The 27489-nt window shown below is 40.6% G+C and overlaps 1 protein-coding gene across 4 annotated transcripts; it reads left to right on the plus strand.

Annotated features, from left to right (window-relative positions):
* Nucleotides 1-1655: 1655 nt before the first annotated feature.
* TRA2A (transformer 2 alpha homolog) lies at nucleotides 1656-27489 on the plus strand. 4 transcript variants are annotated; one of them, XM_068152426.1, is made up of 8 exons: nucleotides 1657-1883; nucleotides 10134-10267; nucleotides 11450-11621; nucleotides 15760-15948; nucleotides 24755-24870; nucleotides 25423-25527; nucleotides 26268-26335; nucleotides 26488-27489. In XM_068152426.1, exons 1-8 carry the CDS (start codon nucleotides 1848-1850, stop codon nucleotides 26496-26498), a joined length of 831 nt encoding a protein of 276 aa, XP_068008527.1. In that variant the 5' UTR covers nucleotides 1657-1847; the 3' UTR covers nucleotides 26499-27489. The 4 variants fall into 4 exon arrangements, with proteins under 4 accessions (XP_068008528.1, XP_068008527.1, XP_068008526.1 ...); XM_068152424.1 differs by having other exon boundaries at nucleotides 1659-1883; nucleotides 25420-25527; XM_068152427.1 differs by lacking the exon at nucleotides 26488-27489 and having other exon boundaries at nucleotides 1656-1883; nucleotides 26268-26343.

Consider the following 27489-nt stretch of genomic DNA (forward strand, 5'->3'; position numbering starts at 1 on the left):
CGAGATCTGGGAAAGAGAGCAATTAGGCCGGATGGAAGAATTCCACAGAGTTGTGAAAACAATGATGTAACCTTTTAGAGAGCAACCAATAGTATGTTGCCAAGTGGGCATAATTATAGCAAACTGTATATAAGATGTGTCTGATGCTCAATAAAGTGGAATCCGCTGATCAAATTGGTCGTTAAAGCGGCCCCCTTCTTGCAGTAGCTTTGGTTTTATTTTCCAATTCATAAGTCTCCCTTATGCGCCTTCTCATCCCTTTAGGAGGGGAAGAGGGATTAATAGAGAGTGTCTGTCACTTTCAGTGGCCAGCCCAGCCTTAACCGTTGACAAGGAACACATGACAAGGCTTTGTTAGAATCCAAGCTGTTTGTGGATGAGTAGCATAAATGTGGCTTCTCCACTGGGACACCTTGACAATGGGGTTGTGCTTCCACAGTGGCTGTCAAAAACACATCCCAGGCTGTGGAAAGAGACTCAGCCAGTGCAGCCAGTGCTGCATACGTGGCTGTTGCCTAAAGCCCTCAGACTGTGCTTCACACCGCAAAGGACTTCTAGAGAAATCCTGTGAATTGCCTCCAAGTGCCTCACGTACATGCACACTCACTTAAGCAGGCCAATCCTTGGTTACACCCACGGCAAACTGAAGATAGCCGGGCTCAGCCTACACAGGAATTTAGGCAGAACAGCTTCGCAGCCACAAAGGGAAGCTCCCGCCCCTGAAGAAGTACACAGAGCTAGCACAGAAGCAGCACCTGAGCTTGCCGATATCATTATCAGCTAAAGGGCTGGGAAACGGGAGGGAGTGCCACTTAGCAAACAACTCTCCTGGCTTTCTGTCAGAGGCAGGGCAAGAGTAGTCGTTTTGACATTTAAAAACTGTTCTGACCTAAGGAACTACCCATTTGACCCCTGGGTCGAGCTTCTCCTGCCTGCAAGATACAAGCTGCTGTAGTTACTGGTGTGTGCTGGAGCACCTTAAGTGCCACAACCACACCGGACACAGAAGAGGCACAGGGAAGCCTTTGCAATGTGGCTGAGCAGAAAATATAGGCTGGTAAAAAGGAAATTCGTGAGACCTTAAGCAAAGACGTAGGCCTTTGTTTCCTAGAAGTACTCAAGGATGAATAACGCAGGCTCGTTTTCAGATACGTACAACAAAATAAACCTTCCAGCCTTGCACGTCAAATCATCTTTTACTGTAACAAACTTCCGCCGATAACGACGACTTGAACGCATTAACTTTAGCTACTCTACCGGCAACACAGCAGCAGAACCCCAGAGAACGTGGCAGGAGGAGATGAGCAGAGGGAGACAGCGATAGCTCAGAAACCAGCGAAAGCTCATTTTCCCAACACGCAGTGGCAGCAACACCAGCCGAGAGCTGCCGCCTTTGTGCGCGAAGCGGCGGGCAGGGCGGCAGGCAGCACCCGCATACCTGGCGGCGGGGCGGGGCACTGAGCCCGCACGCTCCCGCGGCGGCTCCAACAGGGGAACCGCGGGGAGGAAACGGAGAGGCCCGCGCGGGAAGTGGGTTACGCATGCGTGACCGTCCCCGGCGAAGGTTGTCGCAGCCGCACGCCTCGTCCCGCCGGCGGCGCCTCCTTTGTGACAGGCGGGCCGAGGTGGGCCACGCCCCCCGCGCGGTGCCGGGCGCAGACGGAGAGGAGGCGCCATTTTGCGCTGCTGCGGGAGACGGTTTGGGGGGTTCTGGCGGGAGGGAGGTGGTATCGGGACTGGTAGCAATACTAGCAACAGCAACAATAGCGGTAGTATCGGTCGTGGGTGCGGTTGCTGATTGGGACTAGTGTCCCTGTTTGCCCATCCCCGTGGCCAGGACTGTCGACATGAGCGACGTGGAGGAGAATAACTTCGAGGGGAGGGTGAGTAGCCATCCCTATCCGGGCCGCGCTAAAGGGGGATGAGCTAATCCGGGGAAGGCGGGTGGGCGCTCTGCTTTCTCAGGCCCGGTAGGGGTGGGGGCAACGCAGCTTGTTTCTAAAATGGCTTCTTATGGCGTTCGAGTTTCGACTGGGCCGTGGGCGATTCGCGTCCCTCTCCTTATCTCCCTCTTTTATCTTGACGACCGGGGCTCTGAGGAAAGTGGCCCAGTGTGGAGCTGAGCTCCCCTGCCTTAATCCTCATGCGTTTCCTTCTCCCGTCATATCTCCGTCCGCCTCCGTTGGGATGCGGGCCTCCACCCTGCTAACGCAGGTTTTTCCTTTAAGATCAGGGCTTCGGGCTCTGCCATAGCCCGATGTTTCTCTATTTTCTTTCCTTCCCGTGATCTTGAGCTGAGCTGTTGTCCCGATTCGCTTGTAATCTGACGGGTCCGGGCTGCTCTTCCTCGTGCCCACTCTGCCAGCGGGCAGTGCCGGCCAGGATCCCATCCTGGTCGTGGCTAGGGAGAGCGGCGTCCCGCGCAGTATAGTCGAGGCCTCTGCCCGCGTAAAAGAGGAGGGACTGAGTCCTTTTGTGAGAGGTACGCTGCCTCTCTTGTCTGTTGGCCTGCAAACAGGATCTTCGGACCAGCTCTCCCGAAACTATCGGGGAGATACGGTCTTTGTTATTAAACCGTTGACGTTCATAGATCAGGCAGCTGAGGGCTTTTGCTCAAGAAGCTACTGTGGCTTTGTAACCTTTTTAGACCCGTTGCTTCTCTCTGGTTGCTGCGGGTTTTCATGTACACGTATGACTGGTCCCTTCCATTTTCATTGTGTTTTTTCTTCGTAGTGATGATCAGGGCAAGCAGGAAATAGAAGCTGCTTGAAACAAGAATGAAATGTTGCCTTGTCGCCACTCCATCACTATTTTTTTAATTATTATTTTATTATTTTGTGCAGAGTTTTGGGTTTGTGCCTTTTGTTTTTTTAACCTTTTAAGAGATTGTTTAGAGAAACACCTGAGCATCCTTTTGGTGACTGATGAAGCAGTGACAGCAGCTTTGCAATTATACAGGGTTAGTACCTGGGGAAACAAGCAATGAAATCTTGGAAGAGCACTGTCATATTCCAGTAATTATTTTTACACCAATATTGTTACCCTTTCGTAGTATTAGTAAAGGAAAACCAAAAACAACCCCAAAACATTCTTTAGTCTGAGAGTGCTGTAGCTGGCTGTGCAGTGACTGCTGCTACTTCCTCAGGTGAGGTACACAAAATCTGTTCATGTGTTGCTTGCTAGGACAAAGATGCCTGTACAGCTAAGCTAAATAAACTAATCTCTGAAGGGAAAACCTGCTGACTCTGAGAAAGTTGAACAACAAATAGGCTTTGTTGATTAAAAAAAAAAAAGTAATCCTGTAGTCTCACATTTCACAGTAAGATTCCTGTTTCTCTTTAAATTTTCTTGTCTGTATTCCCACTGATTTTCATTGTTAGGAAATATTTATGTTAGGTTCATCTACAGAAGATTTGTATTTAATTCCTTGCTAGAGCTCTTTGTGTTAAAAAAACTAATACAGCTCTGTGGTTTCACTACATCTGCACTCCTTTTTGGCCAAAAATAGAAATAAAAGAACGTTTTGAAAGTGTCAGTTCAGGAGAGTGCTGTGTAGCAGTCCCTGTGACTGCTGCTTCTTAGGTGGCATGTTCTTTTTTGTGTGTGTGGTAGAAAATACCTCTGTAAATTGCTGCTGACCATGTTGAGTCTTTGCTTGGAAAACTTTTTGTCTTCCTAAACACTGGAATTTCTCACTCAATTTGTCATACCTACTGGTGTGTCTTACCTAGTGGTATGTTTTTTTTAATAACAGAACATAATGACAGGTACTTGATTAATTTATAGTTTGGGTGGGGTTTTTTCCTACTCATGAGCATTCAGAAGTGGTTCTTCTTTTCTTCAGTAATACCCTTGTAGATGCTACTGAAGTACTTGAAATAAATTATATTTGTCTGTATCTTAATTTTCACTGAAAGTGCTCACAGGCATCAAATGTGTAACTTTGGGGCTTTAGTGTTTAGTCTGCTTTTACCAATTGGATGGAGCTGTTATGTACTGAATGTCCTGGGGCTTCAGTTCACTGTATGCAGATGCATGAAAATGAGAGTATGGCATAAGTTTTCAGTGGGAGAAAGAACTGCAGAAACTGGAAAAGAAGTTTAAGAATCTGCTTTCTTGGAAATTGCCACAAGTCAGAATTCTGAGTACCTTTTCAGTTCCCCACACACCCACCTCTCCTTAAGTTTCAAGGCTGAAGTCTGAGGCAGAGTTTTTAAAAAATCAGTGCAAAAGGAATAAGAGAGTTTCAGTTTAAGTCCTTCTATATTCTATTCACGTAGCACTTCAATGGAAATTCTTGCACATAGTGGTGAAGTCAAACCAAGATCAAGGTATTTATTGATATGTATGAAGTTTTCTCTTAGATTAATTAAAAAGTGTTTTCCTTTCACTTCACTGTGAAGGAAAAAGTGCTCATATATAAATAATATTAATTCAGTTGTTTGGTTTTTTAAGTTTTCCCCCAATGTTATCATTAAATACAATCTTTTTTTAAATTGGCCTTTAAAGCTTTTTTTTTAACCAGCCTTAAGGTACTGTGTATATATATGCTTTGCCTCTAATTGATGGTACTAAAATTTTGTTAATTAATTTGAAGGGGAAGTTAAGAATAATCATGGAAATAACTTTCCAATCAAATTGATCATTTGCACTACTTGAAGACTTGCATTTCTAAAGTGTGAGATATCTTGTTGAAGGAAGCATGCATAGTTCATATGAATGCAAGCAGCTTTTGGGTTAGCTTAACTACATGTCTTCATTAAGTTTGTATGCAAAAAGCTTCATTTTTCATGTGTTCAAATGTTAGTTACCTAAATCTCATAAGCTTCAAGATCGCTTGGGGGGGAGGTGAGGCAAGGAGGGGGATGAGGAATCAGGTTAGTTATTGCATTCAATCTCTCCTGTGGTGGCAGTGTGCCACCTCTGTGGAAAGGAAGGTGCATTGCTTTCCATGCCTCTCGAACTACAGGTGTGACAATCTCTTAATGCTTGAGTTCTGTATTGCCCTGGAGAGTGCTGTGAACACTCCATGGTTTCTAGTAACTGGTGTGGGGAAAGAGACTTTTTCTGGAAGTCCATTTTTTTTCTTAATCAAGCTCAGTAAGTTCTAGATTGTTCTACACTAACTGGCAAGACTAATGTTTTTGAAAACAAATTCCATTTGCTATCTTCCATATGTGATAAAGGAGTGACTGCAGAATCCTCTCCGAAAAGGTGTATTTTCAAACCTCAGTGAGAAGATTAGCTTGTAATTTCAAAAAGTTTATTGCTGAGGCTTCCTTTTTTTTTTTTTTTATCAGACTGCAAGTGTGACAGAATATAGTATGGAGCAAAAATTGTTTAATCTCTCTGGTGAGTTTCAGGGAAATTTGTCAGAACAGTGGTTAAAAGGTAATCTTTCCCTTTCTTATAAATGAGATGTCACTAAATTGAGTTTTATCCAATGTCTGCAGGCTGCTGCCAAACTCTAGTTTCTTTTGAGTGCTTACAATTTTCTGTCACCTTATAAAGTTTGGCTTCATTAATTTGTTTTTTCAGTTTGGGCAGGAGTTCTTAGCAGGATTTTTGTAAGGTCTGAACTACCGTTTTGCTGCTCTAATGGTATTGCTAGACTACCTGTCCTGTATATTTTTTCATCCTGTGTTTCTCCACAAAGTGAGATGAATTTCAGCTGAAACGTCTATGTGATTTAATGATTCAGGTCTTTTTCCTTCTCACTGCACTTTCCCTGCTTTGCCTTGGAAAGCCTAATTTAAGCTTACTCAGTTCTTATTCAGAGTCTCACTTAAAATTTTGATAGTCTTTCTGCTATACTTTGGAATGGTAAGGTGTGAGGTGAACACAAGTTCAAGACAGAAGAGTTGTATGAACGAAAGAAGTTTTGTCTTTTGTTGTTGGTCGGTGTGGTGGTAGTTGGTTGATTGTTTTCCTGAGGGAGATGAATGGTAGATGTAACTTGCATTTATTACATTATTTAAACAGTTGTTCAAAGACTGGATTTATGTAATCATGAAGTAGTGGCCAGGAGGTATCATTGCTGTACTGCTTTGTTTTGTGGTAGTCTTTCAGGGAAGACAGAAGGTAGAAAGAATGAAAAGTACTCTTTAGTGCTGTCTTTAAATTCTCCTAGCTGCACCTCTTCATATCTGGAGAATTGTTAAATGAATCTGCAGTCTAATCAGATTTTGTGTTTGCTTTTCATAATTTATTTGGCTACAAGTTCCATTTCTTGGTGAATCAGTGACCTCATTTCCTGTTGTGTATTTGAGGAAGCCACCATAGCTTATACTGAAGAAAAACATTCTTAAAAATTCAATTATTTTTTAATTCTGTGATTTAGGTTTGGGTATTTTTTTGTGTGTCCTTTCTCTCTTCCCCCCCCTCCAAGTTTTGCCCTCTTATTGATAGATGTAACAGTTGCTTTGAAAGCAAACTCTAATCTGAAGAATATTGGGGAAGTTAGCTAGCTGTCTTGTCTTCTGGGCTGTAGTGACAGCAAATCTAAATAGTTTGACATGGTCACAGTGAGAAAGTATTTGTAAGTTTGAAAGTAGTGACTGAACAGTTGTGTAATAAAGCCAAAGGTACTAAAATAGGTAGTGCTTTGTAATATAGTTGTGGGATGAGAAGCTGAGTTTAAGAAATGGGGTCTTATCTGTGGCCCTTGCATGACAGAACATTTAAAACAGCAAGCTAAGAAAATGCTGAGGATCCTGAGAAAAAAGTTAGGTGGAATTTTTTGTTGTTGTTTGTTTCAGTGGTTTTGGGGGTTTGGTTGTTCTTTTTAAGCAGCATTTAAATGAATTTTTGTGATAATCATGGAGCTAAGATTAGAACGTTTAGATTGCTTAAAGAGTAGTACAGAGCAAAGAGATTTTAATGCTTTGGATAACTGAGGTGTCTATAGTCTGTCATTAAATATGATGTACTAAAAAATGTTAACTTTAATTTTCTCATATTGCAGAGTGGATATAAATTGTTCATGCAGAACAATTGAGTTGTCCTGTGATGCAGACTAAGATACAGCTTGCTGCTTACTTCCTTATAGTAGGAGGTAGAGGAGAAAAAAATTCTTTAAATCTCCCATTGTGACTCCTTGAAGCTCTGAATCTCTTAATCCCTGTTGGTAGTCTTGCTGATACAAATCTTATTAGATATTTTCTCAGTGTCATCCTTAAGTCCTTAAACTCTTGCAGATTATTGTGATTCCCTTAGTCTCTCCTTTTGAAGAACTGTAGGAGATATAACTAGGTGATCTATGTTGCATCAGAAGATGAGATGTAATTGGCTGCCAATGACAGACACAGTATGCAACTGCTAACAGGTAATCTTTCTTTAGCTGCAGTTTACATCTACAGTTAACTTTGTTAGAGGAAGTTTGAAATGTGTAAGAAATTCTACTGGTCCCTCTGTCACTCCAGTTTTTAAAGCTGTGTATTTGAGAGTGCAGCCCCTAAAGGGTTTAAACATACTTCCAAAAGGACTTGACCTGCGTGAAATGCTGAAACGTTTGCTGTCAGCAAGTGAATACAGTTATCATAATATGTTACGGCAACTTAATGTGTTATCTTAAATGGTGGTGTTAGAAACTCTGTGGACAGTGTCATAAGATGCTTCAGTTTAATACATAGGGACTTCTGCATTGTATGGGACTAATTTGGTCCTTATTTTATTTTTAGCACCTCTCAACCCTTCTAGATTATGCAGTATCTGGTTTTGGTGTTTGTTGGGTGGTGGTTTGTTTGTGGGGTTTTTTGTGGCTTTATTTGGTTGGTGGGTTTGGGGATTTTGGTTTGGTTTGGTTTGGTTTAGGTTTTGGGGTGATTTTTTTTTTTGGTTGGGTTTTGGTTTGTTTTACTAATTTCCAAAGTTCTTGTTCAAGAATTTGTCTTCCAAATGTAAGATGTATAAACAGCACCGTATCTTCACTAAGGAGTGACTGAGGAGGGGTGAATTCTGTGTTTTTATTGAAGGTTGTTTGCTAAATCTGAATGATGTCACATTAAATATTTTTTTTTTTCTGTGTTGCTGAGCACTTACTAGAGGGAGAAGTGGAAACTAATTGTTACAGGGTATGAGGTTTAAAGGGAAGACTTAAAGAAGCTTTTGAACAATGAAGAGTACAAATATAGAGGTGAGGTGTTAGAAAAACATGTTAGTGTTCTAAAAGGAAATGTTTGGGATTTTTTATAGTGAACAGTGGATTTCAAATGTGAAAATAAAAAACTCCAAATAAAATTTGGCAATGTTTAAGTTCCTGTAGATAGTTCTGTTTCAGTGAAAGTCATGTATCTAGGTCAGCAGCTAACCAACTTAGTAATGGAGATGTAATGCGGACCTGATTCTTTGGTCCACATGTCACAGCCAGACTTCAAATTTGGCCTCCATTGATAAGCTTGGCAGGTCTATCATCCCAGTAAGTGACTTTACCCATGTGTCCCTTGTCTTTTTTAAAGAGGTAAAGGAGAAAGGTAGTGTGGCTGTAATACTTGCTAATAAGGAGTCTTTCAGGGTTCGCTTAGAGTGGATTTGTTGTCTTGAAATGCACATGCTTTGAAAAGAACTTCAGCCAAAAGTACTGAAGATTTTAACTGCAATTGTGGATATAGGCAGAGTAAGAAATAAATTGAGAAAAACACTGTGAGGACAGCCAGGAGGAGAAACAACGTAAACAAATATGAAATGTAACACTTATGGGAGGGGAACTTGCTGTGCATTTTTTTCATTAAGAGGTTTGCACCTTTTTGTGAAGTAACATAGCATACTATTTGGGAGGGCGGGGGAGGGACAGGGAGGGTGGTGGTTATAGCTGAGCTCTGTAGAAATGCTGTACACTTTAAAATCTGAGGAAAACCTAACCTGCTCTTTGTTTGCTTGTTTTCCTAGTTTTTCTCTTGTGTGCATTACCATGCAAGAAAAAAACCCTCATGTCTTTACTTATATTGGATTGCTTTGAACTGTACTATTATACATCCTGTTTTATATGGATTAAGTTATATGCAAGGAAAACAGGATAACAATAAGGAAGAAAATTAGGAAGATAAATAATTTGTGGCATATATCTATGTGCATGTATTATGCGAGTAAGTATGTGCATAGATAGGTTTTGACTGGAAATCTTTGGCCATTCTGTTGAACTGAGAGTGTCTTAGTAATAATGTGTAGCAGTAGAATTTGGGGTATTTGATATTGGGAAATACATAGTTATTATTTTAGGGGGGAAATAGTGGTTATTGATATCAATACTTTTATACACTTGTGCTGATCAGTTTTTAGTTTGTGTATCTTACCAAAAAAATCCAAGAGGGGAGGAGGGTAGCTTTGAAAATACAGTAAAACACTGAGAATTCAGTAAGCTCTTTGTTAGAACATAGACACTTATACAGTTTTAAAGATATTTAAAAAAAAAAAAGGTTGTTTTATAAAATAGTTTCTTGCACTTTACCTGCTGGCTTTTCAATTTGGTAGATAACATCTGAACTCCAGCAGAGTTTTATAATCCCCACGTGCTTAAATATACTAAATGTTCTTTTTCCATTAAGGTTAATGTTCGTGAAGAAATTGAAGAGTTTTTTCCAAGAATGTGGAAGATAAATCAAGATAAAAGAAGGCTAATGAAAAGTATTAAAGATCAGAAAATTAAAATTGAATGGGGGAAAAAATTGAACAGAAGATTGGTCAGATAGAAGCGCTTGAATATTTTTTTAAGGCTATAAGGAATTGTTTGAATTGGGGAAGAATACACGAAGTATGAAAAATGAAAAACTCAATGAAGAATGAAGAAAAGTAGAAAGCAAGAGTGAAGTAGAATTAAAAGAATCTGGAAGAATGAATGGGTCCTAGGTTAAGTAAATGTATGGTTTATGTTCCAGTGTCTGTATGATCAAGTTGTAGATGAATTTGCATGATTACTTAGTTAATAGAGAATTGGTGATCTGGTTCAAGCAGGGAACTATTTGAGGAAAGCATACAATATTAACAGTGGGGTAGCAAAATGAAATTTGTTTTGGAGGGTATTGCCTAACCATTTGTTTTTCAGGAGCAATCAATATAATAGAATTACTGTACTTTAAATGTTAGGAGTTAGGCATTTATACAACCAATACCATTTTTAATACTGTCTTTTTTGTTAGGAGTCTCGCTCCCAGTCAAAATCTCCAGCTGGGAGTCCTGCTCGTGTAAAATCGGAGAGCAGGTCAGGATCTCGCAGTCCTTCAAGGGCTTCCAAACATTCTGAATCGCACTCTAGGTCGAGATCAAAATCAAGGTATGTCCAGGAAGTTATTCACGTTAATTTGGTGTTACTGCTTATGCCTGTTCTTTTGGTACCTTGAGACTTCTTTTATAAACTCTCTGTGGTTTATTAACAGGGCTATGTTAATTTGTATGCATGGATGTGAATAGAGAAAGTAATAGAAGTAATAGTAATGTAGAAATTGCAACTTAAATTTGCAGGTTTATCTTTTCAGATGAGATTACATCTCAGGTCTGTAAAAGCTCCTGCCTCTTTCCCCCAAAATCTTATACATGAACCTTCCTTTTAGGAAAAAAAGAGAAGTGAGAACTGCAGCAAAGATAGTTGCAGTTACAGGAAAAGGATGAGCTTTGCAACTGTTGGAAATGTTGGAAGAACTCTTCTTGGCATTCCTTCACTGGAGGCTTATCCTACGTATTTTCTCTTCCATCATCATGCTGGTGAAAATGAGGAGAGCTATCAAATTGTTCTTTCATCAGTGGAGAGAGAAACCATTTGTAGCTCTGGAGGGGCGGAAGAGGAATTAATCCCATCTTCCCTCTTTATATGTTTCATGCCAAGGCAGCTGGAAAAGTTACTGTGCTCTGAATTCTTGAAGTTCAGCCTAATGTTATACTTGCTCTTGCAATGTTTAGCCAGATACCTACAGTTATTTGGATACAGTGTCCTTATAGAATCATGCAACTTTGATGGGATAATGCTTGTTAAAAATTGAGCTTACCATTGGCTAGATGTATGGAAAGATGTTTGAGGAATTAAGCAGGCTTGGCTTTTTGTCTTGAATAATTTTCAAGCCTACATGAACTTTGTTTGTGGATGTGCAGCACTGTAGTGCTGCTGAACCTTTCCAGTTTTCATCCAAGACAGATTTTGGTGTGGCATATGTCACTTCTGTATCATTGTGCTAATGTTAGTTACACATGCAGCCATACAGATAAAAGTTTGAACTTCAAGGTTCTGAAAACTATTGTGAATGTAATCTTCATGGTATGCCAGATGTACTCTCACAAAGTAAAAAATGGTATTACTGAGCAGGTTTTCAAATATCCATGCACTCTATAGATGTGCAGAGTAGAAGAAAAATATTTTAACTGTAGAGAGCCTCTTAAAAAAAAAATCTCTGGGAAATTTAATACTTGCAATTGAGTATGTTATATGCACATGACCTGACTAAAAGCTTTCTCTCTGTTGAAGATCCAGGTCCAGAAGACATTCGCACAGACGTTACACTCGTTCCAGGTCCCATTCCCATTCTCATTCCCATAGGAGACGTTCTCGAAGTAGATCGTATACACCAGAATACCGTCGTCGAAGGAGCCGTAGTCATTCTCCAATGTCCAACAGAAGAAGGCACACTGGCAGCAGAGTATGTTCATGTTTACCAAGGCTGAGTATCAACAAAACAATTGCTGTGTATATCATTGTAGTGCAGGTTAACCTACAGGCTGAATTTCATGCTGTCTCGTCACTGGAGAATAAGGGATTTTGGATAGGGAAGAATGGTCAGGGAAGCAGTCTCTGTCTTTACAGCTGGGCACTTCTTGGACGTGCAACTGGCCGAGCAGTTGTAGAAATTAACTGAAAGCCATATGTTGCAAGCTAGCACGTGCAGATGGGTAGCATCTGCTTCTGTCTGCTTTAGAAGTTGAACCTTTCTGATTTTATTACAGTTCCAAGTACATGTACCCTTCATGAAAGTGAGACCTTTCCTGTGCATGCTTGCAACCTGATAGTATTCAGATTGACTAAAGGACCCAAAGAAGACAGTTCTCAAGTATTTGGTTTTAACATACAATACATTATGTTGAAGGTTGCTTGTGGTTTAACTCAAAGAAATACATCCATGTGTTATTTGGTAATGTGTAAATATTAATAGACTAGAAAAATTTACAGCTATAAAATAAGCCTTTCAAAATATAAGATAATTCTCTTTGTGCACAGGGGGGAGTATAGATACACCAACCAACATGCTAATCTTTCATCATGTTGAGACATTTCTCCCATTTCTCCAAATTCTCTTTACAGTCTGTTTCAGTGCCTTAGCTTCTAGTTCCACATCATTTCAGGCTACTCTAAATGAGTACTGTTAGACATAGGTCTGCCTCTTCTTTGGTGAAGGCTCTGGTACTCTCCTGGTCCTTGTAGTTTTTATCTAAGTGCAGTTCTCCAAAGAGTGCAGGTTTTTTGCAGGCTTTTGCAAGCAGGTGAAACAGCTCACCAGGACCAGATAAGATCAATGTGAGAGAGAAGACAGTGTGTGGAAAGGGACAAGCCTACAGAAGTGCTTATGTACAGTGGCTTAAGCTGTTGTGAAGCAACATTTATAGTTCTGCTTTTTGTGGATTGTTGCCAGTGTGTAATCATGATGTAATAAATACGAATCTAGTGTCTTGAAAAATTGGCAGCAATAACTGAACTTTAAAAGCCTTAGCAGATTTCCTGGTGAGGGATGAATGAATCTACTTTACTACTTCAAGAAATATTTTGCTCTGTGAAGAAGTCTTTTTTGCCTTGGAAACGATTCTGTGAAACGTGAAACTTATTTTCACAGTGAATTTCACATTAGTTCCTGTCATGGTCTAACTCCAGCCAGCAACTAAGCACTGCACAGCCACTTGCTCACTCCCCACCCCCAGTGGAATAGGAGAATCAGATAAAGAAAACGTAAAACTTGTGGACTGAGATAAAGACAGTTTAATAGGACAGAAAAGGAAGGGGGAATAATAGAATATATCAAGAAAGTGATGCACAGTACAGTTGCTCACCACCTGCTGACTGCTGCCCAGCAAGTCCCTGAGCTATGGTGCCCCCACCAGCTTCCACCAGTTTATATATTGAAGATGATGTCATGTAGTGTAGAATATTACTCTGGCCAGTTTGGGTCAGCTGTCCTGACATGTGTCCCCTCCCAGCTTCTTGTGCACCGTCAGCCTCCATAGTGTCAGGAGAATCTGAGAAGTTGCAAAAAAACACGTTTGTCTTAATTGTTGATAAGTGGCATTTATACTAAAATGATAGTGTGTTACTGACATTATTCTTGTTCTAAATCCAAAACACAGCAATAGATCAGCTGCTAGGAAAAAAAATTTAACTTCAGTCCAGCCTAAATCAGGAAAGTTCTAAGAAATAGTTCTAGTAATGTCAAAACAAAGCTCAAATCAAACATTTTTAATTCCCCAAATAGCAAGGTCCTAAAGACACCAGGAAAAACTGTAGCAATTTTTCCATTTCTGATGTGGTAGAGAGAGCTTGCATACTGTATTGATGGGAGGTAGTGAAAAAACTAATATAAAAGCTGTCTTTTAGTCTTCCACAGTCAGTTTAATCCTTCTGCTTACGATGTAAATGTCATGTTTTGCTTAGGGTGCACAGAATGATTCTCAGTAGTAATAATAATAGTAATAATAATAAACAACCAGGTTGGAAGAGACCTTCAAGATCATCTCATCCAACCCATCAACCAATCCAACCCATATAAACAACTAAACCATGGCACCAAGCACCCCGTCAAGTCTCCTCCTGAACACCTCCAATGATGGTGACTCCACCACCTCCCTGGGCAGCCCATTCCAATGGGCAATCACTCTCTCTGTATAGAACTTCTTCCTAACATCCAACCTAAACCTCCCCTGGCGCAGCCTGAGACTGTGTCCTCTTGTTCTGGTGCTGGCTGCCTGGGAGAAGAGACCAACCTCTGCCTGTCTACAACGTCCCTTCAGGTAGTTGTAGAGAGTGATAAGGTCACCCCTGAGTCTCCTCCTCTCCAGGCTAAACAACCCCAGCTCCCTCAGCCTCTCCTCATAGGGCTTGTGTTCCAAACCCCTCACCAACTTTGTTGCCCTTTTCTGGACACGTTCCAGCAAGTCAACCTCCTTCCTAAACTGAGGGGCCCAGAACTGGACACAGTACTCGAGGTGTGTCCTAACCAGTGCAGTCACCCCTGAGTCTCCTCTTCTCCAGGCTAAGCAACCCCAGCACCCTCAGTCTCAGTACTCCCTCAGTACTTGGCCTCAAAAAGTTATAAGGGTTAAGTGTAAGGGAAATGTGAAAAATAACTATAATACTGCTATGTACTATGTGGAGGGACTTGTCCAAACAATGATTTAAAAGACTGGGAGACTTCATTATACTCTCCGGAGCTGCGGTAATACCAGAGAGTGTGGCTGTTAATGGCACTGAATTATCAGATGGATTTGAAATACGGAGTTTAAAAAACAATCCTAAACTCGTATAATTAAACTTTTCCAATGACAAACTGTCAGTTTTTGTTCTGTTCTTCAGCTGTGTTGAGGAATCGTGGAAAATTCTTACCTTAAAAGTTTGAACATTAACAAATGGAAAGAAAATTCAGATAGATGAGTAGTTCAGGCATCTTCATTTTTACAGCGGGTCCCTGGAAAAAAGCTCTGAGAAGAACATGAGGGAAGATTTCAGCCTGTTTATTTTTGAATCAGGCTGAAAGGCAAGCTCTGAAGCATCAATTACTGTGCATCTGTGGCTTTGAAAATCTGAAACTGACATACGTGTTTCAGCTGTGTCAACTTACGGATATTATTTTAGCAGAAACATTAAATCACTAAGCCTGTTGATGCCATTTTAAATTGCTGCATGTAGTATAACAGGTGCCAGAAGCTTAACTGAAAAGAAAAATGTTAATTGATAATTATTATAGCAGAATTGGCATTAGATCAACTCTGTGGCATGTAGAGAAAATTTGAACCTGATAGAGAAATTGTACTTTGTGCAATTTCGTATTTGACTTCCTGTAGTTGAAGGCCCTGCCCCTGGAGGTGTTTAAGACCAGGCTGGATGAGGCTCTGGCCAGCCTGATCTAGTGTGGGGTGTCCCTGCCCATGACAGGGGGGTTGGAACTAGATGATCCTTGTGGTCCCTTCCAACCCTGACTGATACTATGATACTAAGTGAAATCCTAAGTAGATATGTATCCCACATCACATTAAAGAATCAAGAGTGTTGCTCTAGAAAACTGTGCATGCTTTTGGATTAGTTTCACAGAAATTACCTTCAACAGTGTTTTGATGAAAGCAGCCAGTCATTTTCATCCAGTTTACAAGTGGGAAGAGATAAACTTTCAATTGTAAATACTGATTTTCAGTGTAGTTGAGGAGGAAATGTTGAGGGGGGAGGAAGTTTTGATAGAAGGTATAGTTTAACTGGCCATGCTTAGGAGCTCAGGTGTTTGGTGTGTGCATTTGGAGGCAGTGTGCACTCGAGTAATAGTGGTGGACATGCAGAAAGGCTGAAGGTTGGAGTTCAAGCTGGCTGACCTTGTCTCTTGCCTTTTAAAATTAATGACAATAGCTGCTTTTTGAAAATACCTTATATTTGGAATACTAATTGCTAAAGTGTTAAGCTTTGTAATAAACTATGTTTTCTAGTTTTCTTCAGATGAAATGTTTTTACTAAGGGAGACACTTTGATGAGAGAATGTATTGTTTGGGGTTTTATTTGGTACTTAATGAGTTGAACCTTTGTTTCACCAGGCTAATCCAGACCCTAATACGTGTCTTGGAGTGTTTGGTCTCAGTTTGTATACTACTGAGAGAGATTTGCGTGAAGTCTTCTCCCGTTACGGACCTTTGACTGGTGTCAATGTGGTTTATGATCAGCGGACTGGACGATCGAGAGGATTTGCATTCGTTTATTTTGAGAGAATTGATGATTCTAAAGAGGTAAATTCATGCTTTACTACTTCAAATAGGTGTGCTCTTTCTGTATTGTCTGAATCAATATCTGTTAAAAAACCACATGTTTTTGTGTATTGTGTTTTTGTGCAGGTTCTCACAGTGAGGTTAATTTAAGATTTCTTTATTCAAACGCCATGGCACTTTTTAAAGATACTCAGCCTTTAAGTTCCATGTTCAGGTGCTTGGGAAAATTCCAAGCATGAGCTGCTTGTATTGAATCACTAACAAGTGTCTGTGTAGAGGGTTGAGAGAGAGAAGGCCCAGCTTTCCCTCCCCCACAAAGAAAAGAAACCACAGCTAGCTCTGTTGGAGAAGCAAAGGAATGCTATATTTACAAGCAATATATGGAATGCAGGTTGTATAAGCACAATATATACAGTATTTACAATATATATATAGAAATATACAGCAAAGAAAAATACAGGAACAAAACTCCCTCCTCTGTTCAGAGGAGGGCTCCCCCCCTGTACCCCCCTCTCTCCCCCTACCTCCCTTTTTTTCCCAAAAAGGGTTAGAGAGAGGAAAGGCAGTTATTAAGGAAGAGAATTCTTATTAGGCCTCCAAGAGCATGCAGAGATTAGTTTTGCTTATCTGTTACTCAAGGTCAGAGCTCCAGCTAGTAGCCAGAAGCAGACAAGCTGGAAAGGGAGAACAGAGAGGAACTGGACAAGATTCCAACTGCACTAAAATTTAAAGCTGCATTCTACCAATGGAATTCGTTTAGACCTATCTTTGTTTACAAAATATTCTGCCAGAGTGTTCCAGCACTGTCCCTTTGTGAAAGGCACAGCCTCAAACGGTCACAGTCTGTAACTTGAAAATGAAAGTATATATTCAGAGAAACCTCCCAGTAGGCTTTTTTAATATTTTGAAAGTTAACTTTTCAGAGTAGCTTTCTGTATGTATCAACATCCTGAAGATTCTCTTTACATTCCATGCTCTTCTCTGAAAGCACATCATCCCACATTTGAAAGGTAGTGGGGTTTGTCCTGACTTTTTAATTCCCTAGTTACATGGATAGCTGTAAACAGTTAGACTGAGATTTATTGTTAGTAAAATTGATAGAATCAAAGCATATGAACTGCAGCCTGTGTTAGGTTCACCACAGTAAGCGGTACATTTTGAACTCTGTAAGGATACTGTGAGCTTTACTACATTTACTGAAGTGTGTAGATAAAACTACTGTTGAAGACTTGTTTTTTCAGTCAGTGAGATTACCACTTTTTGGACAAACTGAGTTACAGAAGTCAAGCATCTTATTTGTGGATTAAAAGTTTTGGGCAGATGGTTCAGATTTGCTTTTGATTCTGTTTGTATTCGATAAGTACATGCATAGTGCTGGGATAGGACTCTTTGTACTTAGCATTGAAGGGAGGAAGAGAGACAGCTATGGAACCCAGTATCAGTAGCTGAAAAATGAAAACTGATGCTAGTTGATGATATTTTAATGAAAAAAATATTTCATGGGTGGTTTGGTTGTATTAGACTCATGATCTTGACTGATTTCTGGTATGATGCAATGGAGAATAGGAAGAGGAGGGCTTGTAGATGTATGTCTGTGTGGTTGTTGTAAGTTCTAGGGGTAAGACAGACACAAAACTCCTTTAGGATCCCTTCTGTGTTTTCCCACTATCATTCAGACAGGTTGAGAAAGGAGTTAATGGAGCAAGTAGTTCTATATTCATCTTCAGTGGCCTACTCTCTTCTAACTTTTAGCTTTGTATTTCCTTGCACTCCAAGCCCACTGGGATTTTGGAAGTGTGACTGTTGTGTAGAGTACATAGCATGCAAAATACTTACACAGTATTTCTTAGCACGTCCATGTGCCAGTCTTGTCTCTTTTCCAGCTTTATATGTCTTTAGTGGAGTTTTTTCCTAGTTGCCACGGGCAATGGTCATGCATGACACCATGCATTTCTTACAATGTTCCGTGTAAATAGCATGAAGTAATTTGTTTAGTATAAAGCTGCTTTGGCAGATGCTGCAACACTGGAACACAAACAGACAATATGCAAGTACAGAAACAAAGATGAGCACCTTATGCAGGAACTGAAATGATTGGGAATGTAACTAAACCCATTTTTTTCTCCCCAATAGGCCTAGCATGAAGAGTGGGAAAGGATACAAAACCTCCCAACGCTTGGCATTTACATAACTTTAATGCTTTGGCAAAAAAAGGACAGAAGAAAAATTTGTCTTATTTTGTAGGCCTTGAGGGCAGATTTGAGGATAGCAATAAGTGACAGCTAGTATAGGAAAAGGAGATATAGTTACAGGCATGAAACTCTTGACAGGCCCTGTAGGAAAACACTGAAAGGCATGAAGCAATTCTCTGTGTGGAAGATAGATCACATCTGAAGAGTGTGTATAAAAGCAATGACATGATAATTACATTTCTTCCTCTTCAAAAACAAAACAAACACCACCACCAGCAGCCCCCCAGCACCCTAAGCATCCAAATAAAGAATATCAAACTCTAGATGAAATGTTGAACTAAATGCCAGTGCTTCTACGGCAGTCATAGATGGATTAAATGTGTGGAACTCCACAGAAAAGTAAGGCTTTCCCGTCATCTTCACTAATGTTGTTTTAAGAGAGGTAACACAGGGAAGCCTCTGGGCTGACATGCTCTCAAACACTGTTAATATTAAAATTTTACATCAAATTAATTGAGTAGTTTACATTTAAACTTGCATGACTTGGTTTAAGATAGGTGAGTATTGTGTGGATTCTATTGTGACTGAAACCCCTCCAGATCTTGGTCATCACTGGCTAACTTCTGTTACAAATTGGATGAGTTACTGAGCTGTCCAGCTTTTCAGTAACTCACAATATAAAGTGTTCATTGTTTAAGCTGAAGCTACTGTGAATGTACTGCATGTTGTTTGTAGCAAGAACTCACCTGAGAAGAACTAGATACAGCAACTGTTGGTAATATGGCATTTCCTTTTTTCTTACATACTACTTACATGCTCTTTGTAGTTTTGACAGTCTTTCAGAACTGTTTGCTGAAGGAGTGTTCAATACAGTCAGGACAAACTTTGTACCGATGAACTGAGCTGTGAACATATTTCAGTTGCCAAAAGACCAGAACTATAACATGGTTATTGTTTCAGATTGCAAGACATTTAATCTGTGGTGCAGGTCTTAAAAGCATCACTATGGATCAAAACTTCTCCCATAGCTTGTTGAAAAAAATGCTTCAAGTATTGTTTGTGGTGTCAAAAGAGGGACCCTTGATATTCTAGAAAATAAGTTCTCACATATTTGGAATTAAAAGTTAGAGACTTATGGAGAGTCTGAAATACTATGAAATTTCTAATACTTGCAGAAACATCCAGTTACTCATTCTGGTTCTCTAAAATTGGATATTCCTTGACTATGAAACTCCTTGTACTTCAAGGACAGTTGAAGCTCTGAAAACTATATCTTGAAAAATTACCACTGACTGTTGTTTTTTAAATATTTCAAACAATAGGGGAAGCTAATCTATTATGTCTGTTCATCCTATGCTGTACCTGTGATACAGTGAGGATGATGATGATCAGAGGGCTGGAGCACCTCTCCTACGAGGAAAGACTGAAGGAGTTGGGGCTGTTCAGTCTAGAGAAGAGACAGCTCTGAGGTGACCTCATTGTGGCCTTCCAGTATCTGAAGGGGGCCTACAGGAAGTCTGGGGAGGGACTTCTCAGGATCTCAGGTAGTCATAGGACTAGGGGGAATGGAATGAAGCTGGAGGTGGGGAGGAAGTTCTTCACCATGAGAGTGGTGAAGCCTGGAATGGGTTGTCCAGGGAGGTGGTTGGGGCCCCGTCCCTGGAGGTGTTTAAGAGCAGGCTGGATGAGGCTCTGGCCAGGCTGATCTAGTGTGGGGTGTCCCTGCCCATGGCAGGGGGGGTGGAACTAGATGATTCTTGTGGTCCCTTCCAACCCTGACTGATACTATGATACTATGATATTGTTTGCACTAAATATATGAGAAGGACAGCAAGTATGGGAAAAATCAAAACAATGACCAAAAAAACACACAAAACCACACACCACTCAAAACCAAAAATAATCAAGAACCCCCACTATAAACCCTAGTGAACAAAACTAGTCAGTATCTCGTAGAGTTACTTTTAAATATGAAAATACATTTTCAAAGTGAGTCCCAGTGTAAGTCACTTGTCTTTGACTATTCAAATTTGTTCAATCTGTGCATTACTAACTTTGTCATGATGTCATGTTAGTGAAGTCATTTGAGGCAGTCAGACACAGCCAAAATGAAAGCTTGCTGATCTTTTGTCAATAGAAATGTGACCTGACTGTTAGAATCTGACTGGCAGAGCTGAGGTGTCTCTTGTCCCCACTTCCTCACCACACCTTTCCCCTAGTAACCACAGTGCAGGCTGCAGAAATTTCCCATGTTCCTTTTCCAAGCTGCTCTGTGTGGCATTAGACAGACTGAAAAATTAATTTCTTCAGTGAATTCTTGATTGCTTACCTGTGTAAGTTTGTGCATATCATTCAGAGGTCATAGTTTCCAAACTTGTTTTCCTCTCTATGAATGCTAATGTGTAGAAATCACCACATGCTGTAATAAATTGAGCCAGCAGTGTGCCCAGGTGGCCAAGAAGGCCAATGGCATCCTGGTCTGCATTAGGAATAGTGTGGCCAGCAGGAGCAGGGAAGTCATTGTGCCCCTGTACTCTGCATTGGTTAGGCTGCACCTTGAGTACTGTGTCCAGTTCTGGGCCCCTCAGTTTAAGAAGGACATCGAAACACTTGAGCGTGTCCAGAGAAGGGCAGCAAGGCTGGTGAGAGGCCTTGAACACAAGCCCTATGAGGAGAGGCTGAGGGAGCTGGGATTGTTTAGCCTGGAGAAGAGGAGGCTCAGGGATGACCTTATTGTTCTCTACAACTACCTGAAAGGTGTTTGTAGCCAGGAAGGGGTTGGTCTCTTCTCTCAAGCAACCAGCACCAGAACAGGGGGACACAGTCTCAAGCTGCGCCAGGGGAGGTTTAGACTCGAGGTGAGGAGAAAGTTCTTCACTGAGCGAGTCGTTTGTCATTGGAATGTGCTGCCCAGGGAGGTGGTGGAGTCACCGTCCCTGGAGGCGTTCAAGAGGAGATTGGACGTGGCACTTAGTGCCATGGTTTGGTCCTGAGGTCTGTGTTGATAGGTTGGACTCGGTGTCCTTAAGGTCTCTTCCAACCTTAGTGATTCTGTGAATCTGTAAATATAAAATGAGACTGGAATCTGTGAAATTTGTTTTGAGCCACTGGGGGCCATGATCCTGTGGTTTGGGAACTGCTCATTTTGTCAAACACCTTGCAGGTAATTTGAAGGAGTTGCGTTGTTTTGGATAGACTGCTGTAGGTTCACAGCTGTAATGTAAGACTGAGGCATTACCTGTGGCATTCCCAACCCTCATGCTTGCATTTTCTGACTGCAAACATCTGGCCTACAAAGTCAATTTTTTGTTAAAGTTTGCACCCAAACTGATACTATGTGTTTATAGGAATCCTGCCTGCTTGCTTACTGTCATCTTGCAAAAGCTGTGCAAGTCTTCTAACAATGGTTGGGTATTTGGAAGAAAATCCTGGTTGAAACAAAAAGGGGCTGTTAACAGTCTCCTAAAAGGGTATTGTGTTTCTTGAACCCCAAAACAATTCATTTTTTTCCTGTTTGATGGTTTGGGAAATACACTTCCATCTCTTCAACAGTATTTGAAAATCTCTTCTGTGTTGTTAGAGCAAATGTGCCTTTTCCCCCCCCCCTTGACATTTCAGTGTTCTTAGCAGCATTCATGTATACTCAAAGTCATCAAGAAAAGCAAACTGAAGTTTGTTCTGAATATGCTAGCCAATGAAATACAAAATACAAATCTCTATAATAAACTTGAAAAAATCATTTTCAAGATAACACCCAAGTGTCAGTAATTGGGATCACCAATACATTTTTACAGCCTTCGTACAAAATAAGTATCACTTGTCTGAAACCAGGTTTGCAAATAGGGATTTTAGCCTCTCAGTGCATTGGGTTGGAAGGTACCCACAAAGGCTGTCTTGTCCAACCCCCCTGCATTGAGCAGGGAGACTTCCAACTAGGTCGGCCTGCCCTTGGCCACATGGAGTCTGATCTTCAGTGTCTCCAGGCACAGAGCCTCAACCATATCCCTGGGCAATTTCAGCATTTTACCACTCTCATTGTAAAGAACTTTCTTATGTACAACCCAGCTCTAGTTTCAACCCATTCCCCCTCATCCTATTGCTGCAAGCCCTTCTAAACAGTCCTTCCTGTAGGTCCCCCTTCAGATACTGAAATAAATCAGTAAGGTCTCCCCAGAGCCTTACCTTCTCCAGGCTGAATAGCCCAAATTCTTTCAGCCTGTCTTCAGTGTAGGTCCACGTGTGTCTTGTACTGAGGGCCCCAGAGCTGGACACAGCACTCCAGGTGAGGAGTTGTATTGGCCTTATTACAGCAATCATTAGCTAATAGTGTCAACTGAAGTACTTTGTTTCAAAGACTTCAGGTGTTCACATTAAGGATGTTCACAGAAGGATGTAGAGAATTTTCAAACATCTTTGGAAGGAATTTCCAGTTGCTAGTGATGGAATACAAGTGATTGATACTATTGATTACTGTCGAATTCATAATGGCTTATCATAGGCTTTAGCCTTTCTGCAGTTGGGGGATGTAGTGAGAACTGTAAAAGGCTTTCTTATGTCTGCATTTCTCTTTAAAAAAAATACACATTGTTGTAGCTGGCAGTTACTGCTGACAGCTGTTGAAAGCTAAGAAAATGAGTTTTGATATTGGATAAGTCATTAGACACTAGCTGGGGTGTGGTGAGTGTCATGCAGACTGGTAAGTAATCTTTATGCACTGAAATGTACCACATTTCTTGGTAGTTCCAAAACAAACAGTGAGGTTTTAAAATGAATTCTTCATCTGTCCTGCAGAAACGTTGCTTTTGTCTGTACTGCTCAAACAACTCTTCCAAGAGGTGTGTTTTTTCTTTTAATTAAACAATATGCACATGCCAGATGTTCTGGATTTGAGGTGGCTTCTTTTCAGCTCAACTTAATACTCTGCAAGTTGTTGACTGGACATAGAAGTGCCATAAAGCTAAACATTCCTTACCTTTAAAAACGATTTGTATATTGCTGTATTTCCAGAAAGGTGCTTTTCAGCATGGAGCTCAATTTTTCAGCCAACTATTTGCAGCCTGTATTTTTAGGTTTGGTTCACATACATATTCCCAGAATATGTGGGCAGTTTTCTTTTGATTCAGATTGTCCCTGTGGAACAGGACTTAGAAATAAAGAAATGAAAGGCCAGTAAAACATAAGCTAGCAATCATAAAACATACTTCTGTGTACGTTGAAAGGCTTGAGATGGTCTTTGCCTGTGCCTTGCACTTAGCCGAGGCGGAGTTCTAGTTTTGAGTGGGAACAGACCTCACTAGGTGGCGATAGAGTCTAGATGGAAACTGCGTTATTTAAACGCGAAGCGAAGTGTGGTTCGGAGGTTAGTGGTAATTCAGTCACTGCCACTTCGGGGACATCACAGTTCAATCATGTGGGGGGTCAGCGTTTTCTTTCCTCTTGGGGAGCTTGTATGTTAATTCAGTGAGTTTATTGTTAAGGGAGATGCAAAAATTTACATCTCTCAATAGTTTATTCTGTTATTTAATAAATAAATGCACTGCTTGGAGACATTCCATGTCTTGAGGTTGTGTGCTGTTCCTCACAGTTAAATAATAGCAAAGTAGTTCTGTTCTGTAACTCCAGAGAGTAACAATACACATGGAAAATGAAAATAATGTCTATTGGGCTAAGCGCTGTGCTTAGTATCACAAGCTAAGCTGTGTCTCCTGGTGTTTCAGAGATCCTGGAGCAGCTGATGAAAGAATAAATTTGTTTTGAAAATGTTAATAGCTTTTAAGTCCTGCATTGACTGTTTGTTGATTCTTAAGGCCGGGGGAATGTGTTTTGGGGGGTTGGGTTTTTTTAGGTTATTGGTGCGTAATATAATTCTCAAAAGTACGCTGTGCTCCTTTAAAAAACTGTTTTTGTTGTTTGAGTTTGTGAAAGGCCATTGTATTGATTGTCAAAAACTAGAGAAACGGGCTGGGACACATCGTGAGTGTGTGCGGGCTGGAGGCGAGGCTGGAGGCACGGGCTTCTCAAGCGCAGACCCTTCTGTGTGTCGCTTTAGCAGGCTGCTATTGTGAGAGTGAGTGGGGAGGAAGGTTGTAATTAGGTATCCATGTAGGCTGAACCCGCCATTTTACTAAGCTCTGCTGGAGTAGGTCCTTGTAAGGGAGATGGCAGGAGGCTGGGAGAGCATGAAATGGCAGCCGACTAGCAGTAATCCGGCCATATGCACCCTACAGGAAGCCACTGTTTTGCACAGCTTTTGAATCCGCCCGGCCCCTCTGGGTCAGGCGGCTGTAAGAAGGATGCCGTTTCCTGAAAAAGCTGCTTTGACTTTCAGTTTACCTTTTTGGTGGGTAGAAGACAAAGTCTAAGGAAAGTGACTGTTAGTGGTTAGCACTGTGCTCTCTTAAGAAGGGGTTGCGTGTCATGTTAGTCCCGCACCTTAGGGCAGTCCTGCAACACTGCCGGCAAACAGGCCAGGGACAGAGACGAGCCATTCGCCACAGTGGGGCACTAGTAACCAGCCAAAATAAAATCATTTCAGGGCTTGTTTTTCTGCTGGAAAATGATGTGGTTTGTATATAACCTTCCATAGTGCCAGTAGGTTGCAAGTTTCACATCCCTGTTCTTTGTCTTTCCTGCAGGCAATGGAGCACGCAAACGGTATGGAGCTGGATGGTAGGAGGATTCGGGTGGATTACTCAATCACCAAGAGAGCACATACACCCACCCCAGGCATTTACATGGGCAGGCCAACACAGTAAGGAGTTCAGTCATTTCCAGTCCTGGTGCTAAAATGGATTTAAACCGAGTGCTTGGAGTCTGGTTTAAGAACTAGAACTAGAGATATACCTTTTTATGAGTTATGCCAATTCTAATTTTATCACAAAGTTATTAATATAAAGAGTGTGTTGCTGTGGTCCATAATGTGTTACTCAATCCTGTTACAGTTTTATTCTCTTTACTTATAAAAAAATACTGGAGGAATTATTTGGAGAAAACCAAACAGAACCAAATAAACAAAAAAGTCTCTATCCAGCATGGTCAATTAATGCATCCTTACCTTACTGCCATTCCAAGGTGCCCCTTTGCCTTCTGTTTCAATGGAAATTAAACCCTAATGCCTTGTGGACTTTCTGGAGGGTTTGGGAGGTGTTTAAATGCTGCACTGTTAGATTGTTTTGTGGCATAGTTACAAGTATCTGGTTTACAAAAATGCCTTTTGAAAAAGCTCTTAAATAATTTGAATCACAATGAGGAGTAGATACCTAGTGTGATGAGGTTTCTTTTTCTCCCTTTTCTATAATAGCAGTGGAGGAGGTGGTGGTGGAGGAGCAGGTCGTCGCCGTGACTCATATTATGACAGGGGGTATGACAGAGGATATGACAGATACGAAGAGTACGATTACAGATACAGGTATCTTATGGGGTTTTATTCTACTTGTGTTTGAAAAGTGGATTTCTTGGAGGGAAAAAAACAAACCCAAAAACTAAATAGGAGAGCAGAAATGCTGCCAAGTTTGTAGCAAGAGTGTATGCAGAATCTTGCTGTGTGTTAGAACCTCGTTGTGTTAGGTTTTGTGGGATTAAAGTAGTCATAAACAGAAGTGTTTATATAATGTGGGTTACACAGTAAACAGTTGGACAAGGGTTTAATTTTTGCTACCTGAAGGAGGTAGAGCATGTGCCATATAAATCTAGCAGGCAGAGAGAAAAGGAACTTATTTTTTCCATGCTGTATATAGAAACAGGGACAGCTGATACACAGGGCTGTTTAAAAAGGGGTTATTTGTAGATGAGATTTTTAATGCTTGACATTTTATAACCTTCTGACTGTTTTGAAAGTTATCTAGTTTCAGAGGATGTTGTTCAACAAGAATTGTAGGCATCTGGAAAAGCACTTTATGTGTTTGCAAGGCTAGTGAGAGTTTATTCAGTGCTTTATTTGGGAATAGCTTAGAGTTTTAAACACATCAAATAGAGAAATATAAAAGCATTTGTTAAATAACTGTAAGCCACGGCCAAATAAAGCTGAGATCATTCATGCAGGCCAAGTCTTTCAGTGCTGAGGAAATGGTTCTCTTCTGTAGAAGTGATGTGAATAAGGCTTCTTTCATAATGGATCTTGTTGGGTGACTTTTTTAACTTCCTTTAAAGGAGACGATCACCATCGCCTTACTATAGTCGATACCGATCACGATCACGGTCCCGTTCCTATAGTCCACGTAAGTGAATGGAATCTGGCTGCTTAAACCTTGTTGGTACAAGCACGAATCGATTAATGGAAGCTCTTTAAATTGGAGCTTTGAATAGGAGAGGGTCTGGGTACAGTTTGTTTATAGTAATTGTCTTTACTTTTTCTGCTTCCCCTCCCCAGGGCGCTACTGAAGAGCAGAAGGTTTATCACTGAGGACAGGATTTTTAAATAAAAAGTTGGGATCTTACCTTCCTTACTGCTTCCTTTCCCATCCTCCCTTCTTTGTCCTCCATCCATCTCTTTCACAAACCTTGGTTCGTTTAGAACATATCTTCAGTTGAAGTATTCCTGTTTTCCATCCCTCCTTATTGTAATACTCTTAAATATTGTAATTGTTGTAGGTTTTGTGTAGTAAAAACATCTTAAACAAAATTAAATAGAGAACCCAAAGTGCTGATACATTTTGGAAGTCATGCCTGGTTTGTTTTTAAGACAATTGGACTCCTGACTAATCAGAAGACAGCATTGGTATTTTTAAAGCTTGCATGTCATATGTAGTGCACACAGTCAGATACTTTAATATAAACCTGCATTTCCAAGTAACTTGTTAATCTTTCTGTTAAAATGTTTACCTATTACTTTGACAAACAAGTAACGACTTGGAGCCTTTTCTGTAACGACAAATTTGCTTAGGTAGTCATGAGCCAGAGGATTTCTTTCTAATTTTTTATTTGGTTGGTTTTTTTCTTTTGGTTCAGGTGGTTGCTTTGAGTGTAAACTACTTGAGCTAGAGCAAGGTTTGGGAAAACCCCCCCTTGTACCCACACAAGGTCAATGCTATGTTTTATAGGTAAAGTCTCTGGATTGCTACATAGTGGATATGTTTGAAGTTAACACTGTAAAGATACTGGGGATTTTATTGGACTCAGTGGAATATTTCCCCTTCATCAGTGCAGGAATAAGAAATATTTATTGAACATAGCAATTAGTTATATAATTTGCTGTTCATTAAACAAAAAAAAAACCCCACAAACACAAAACACCAACTTTTGGTATTGCAATAATGATTGAGCAAGTTTTGTTTCCAGTCCTTTTTGGAGTTTTGAAAGTATGGATGGATAAACCTACAACTACATGTAAACCTTTTTTTTCTCTCCTCTCAATAAAAGTAAATTCCATTGA

The sequence above is a fragment of the Melanerpes formicivorus genome, unplaced genomic scaffold, assembly GCF_026170545.1.
Source record: "Melanerpes formicivorus ecotype bairdi unplaced genomic scaffold, bMelFor1.0.p_v2 SCAF_23, whole genome shotgun sequence".
NCBI lineage: Eukaryota > Metazoa > Chordata > Aves > Piciformes > Picidae > Melanerpes > Melanerpes formicivorus.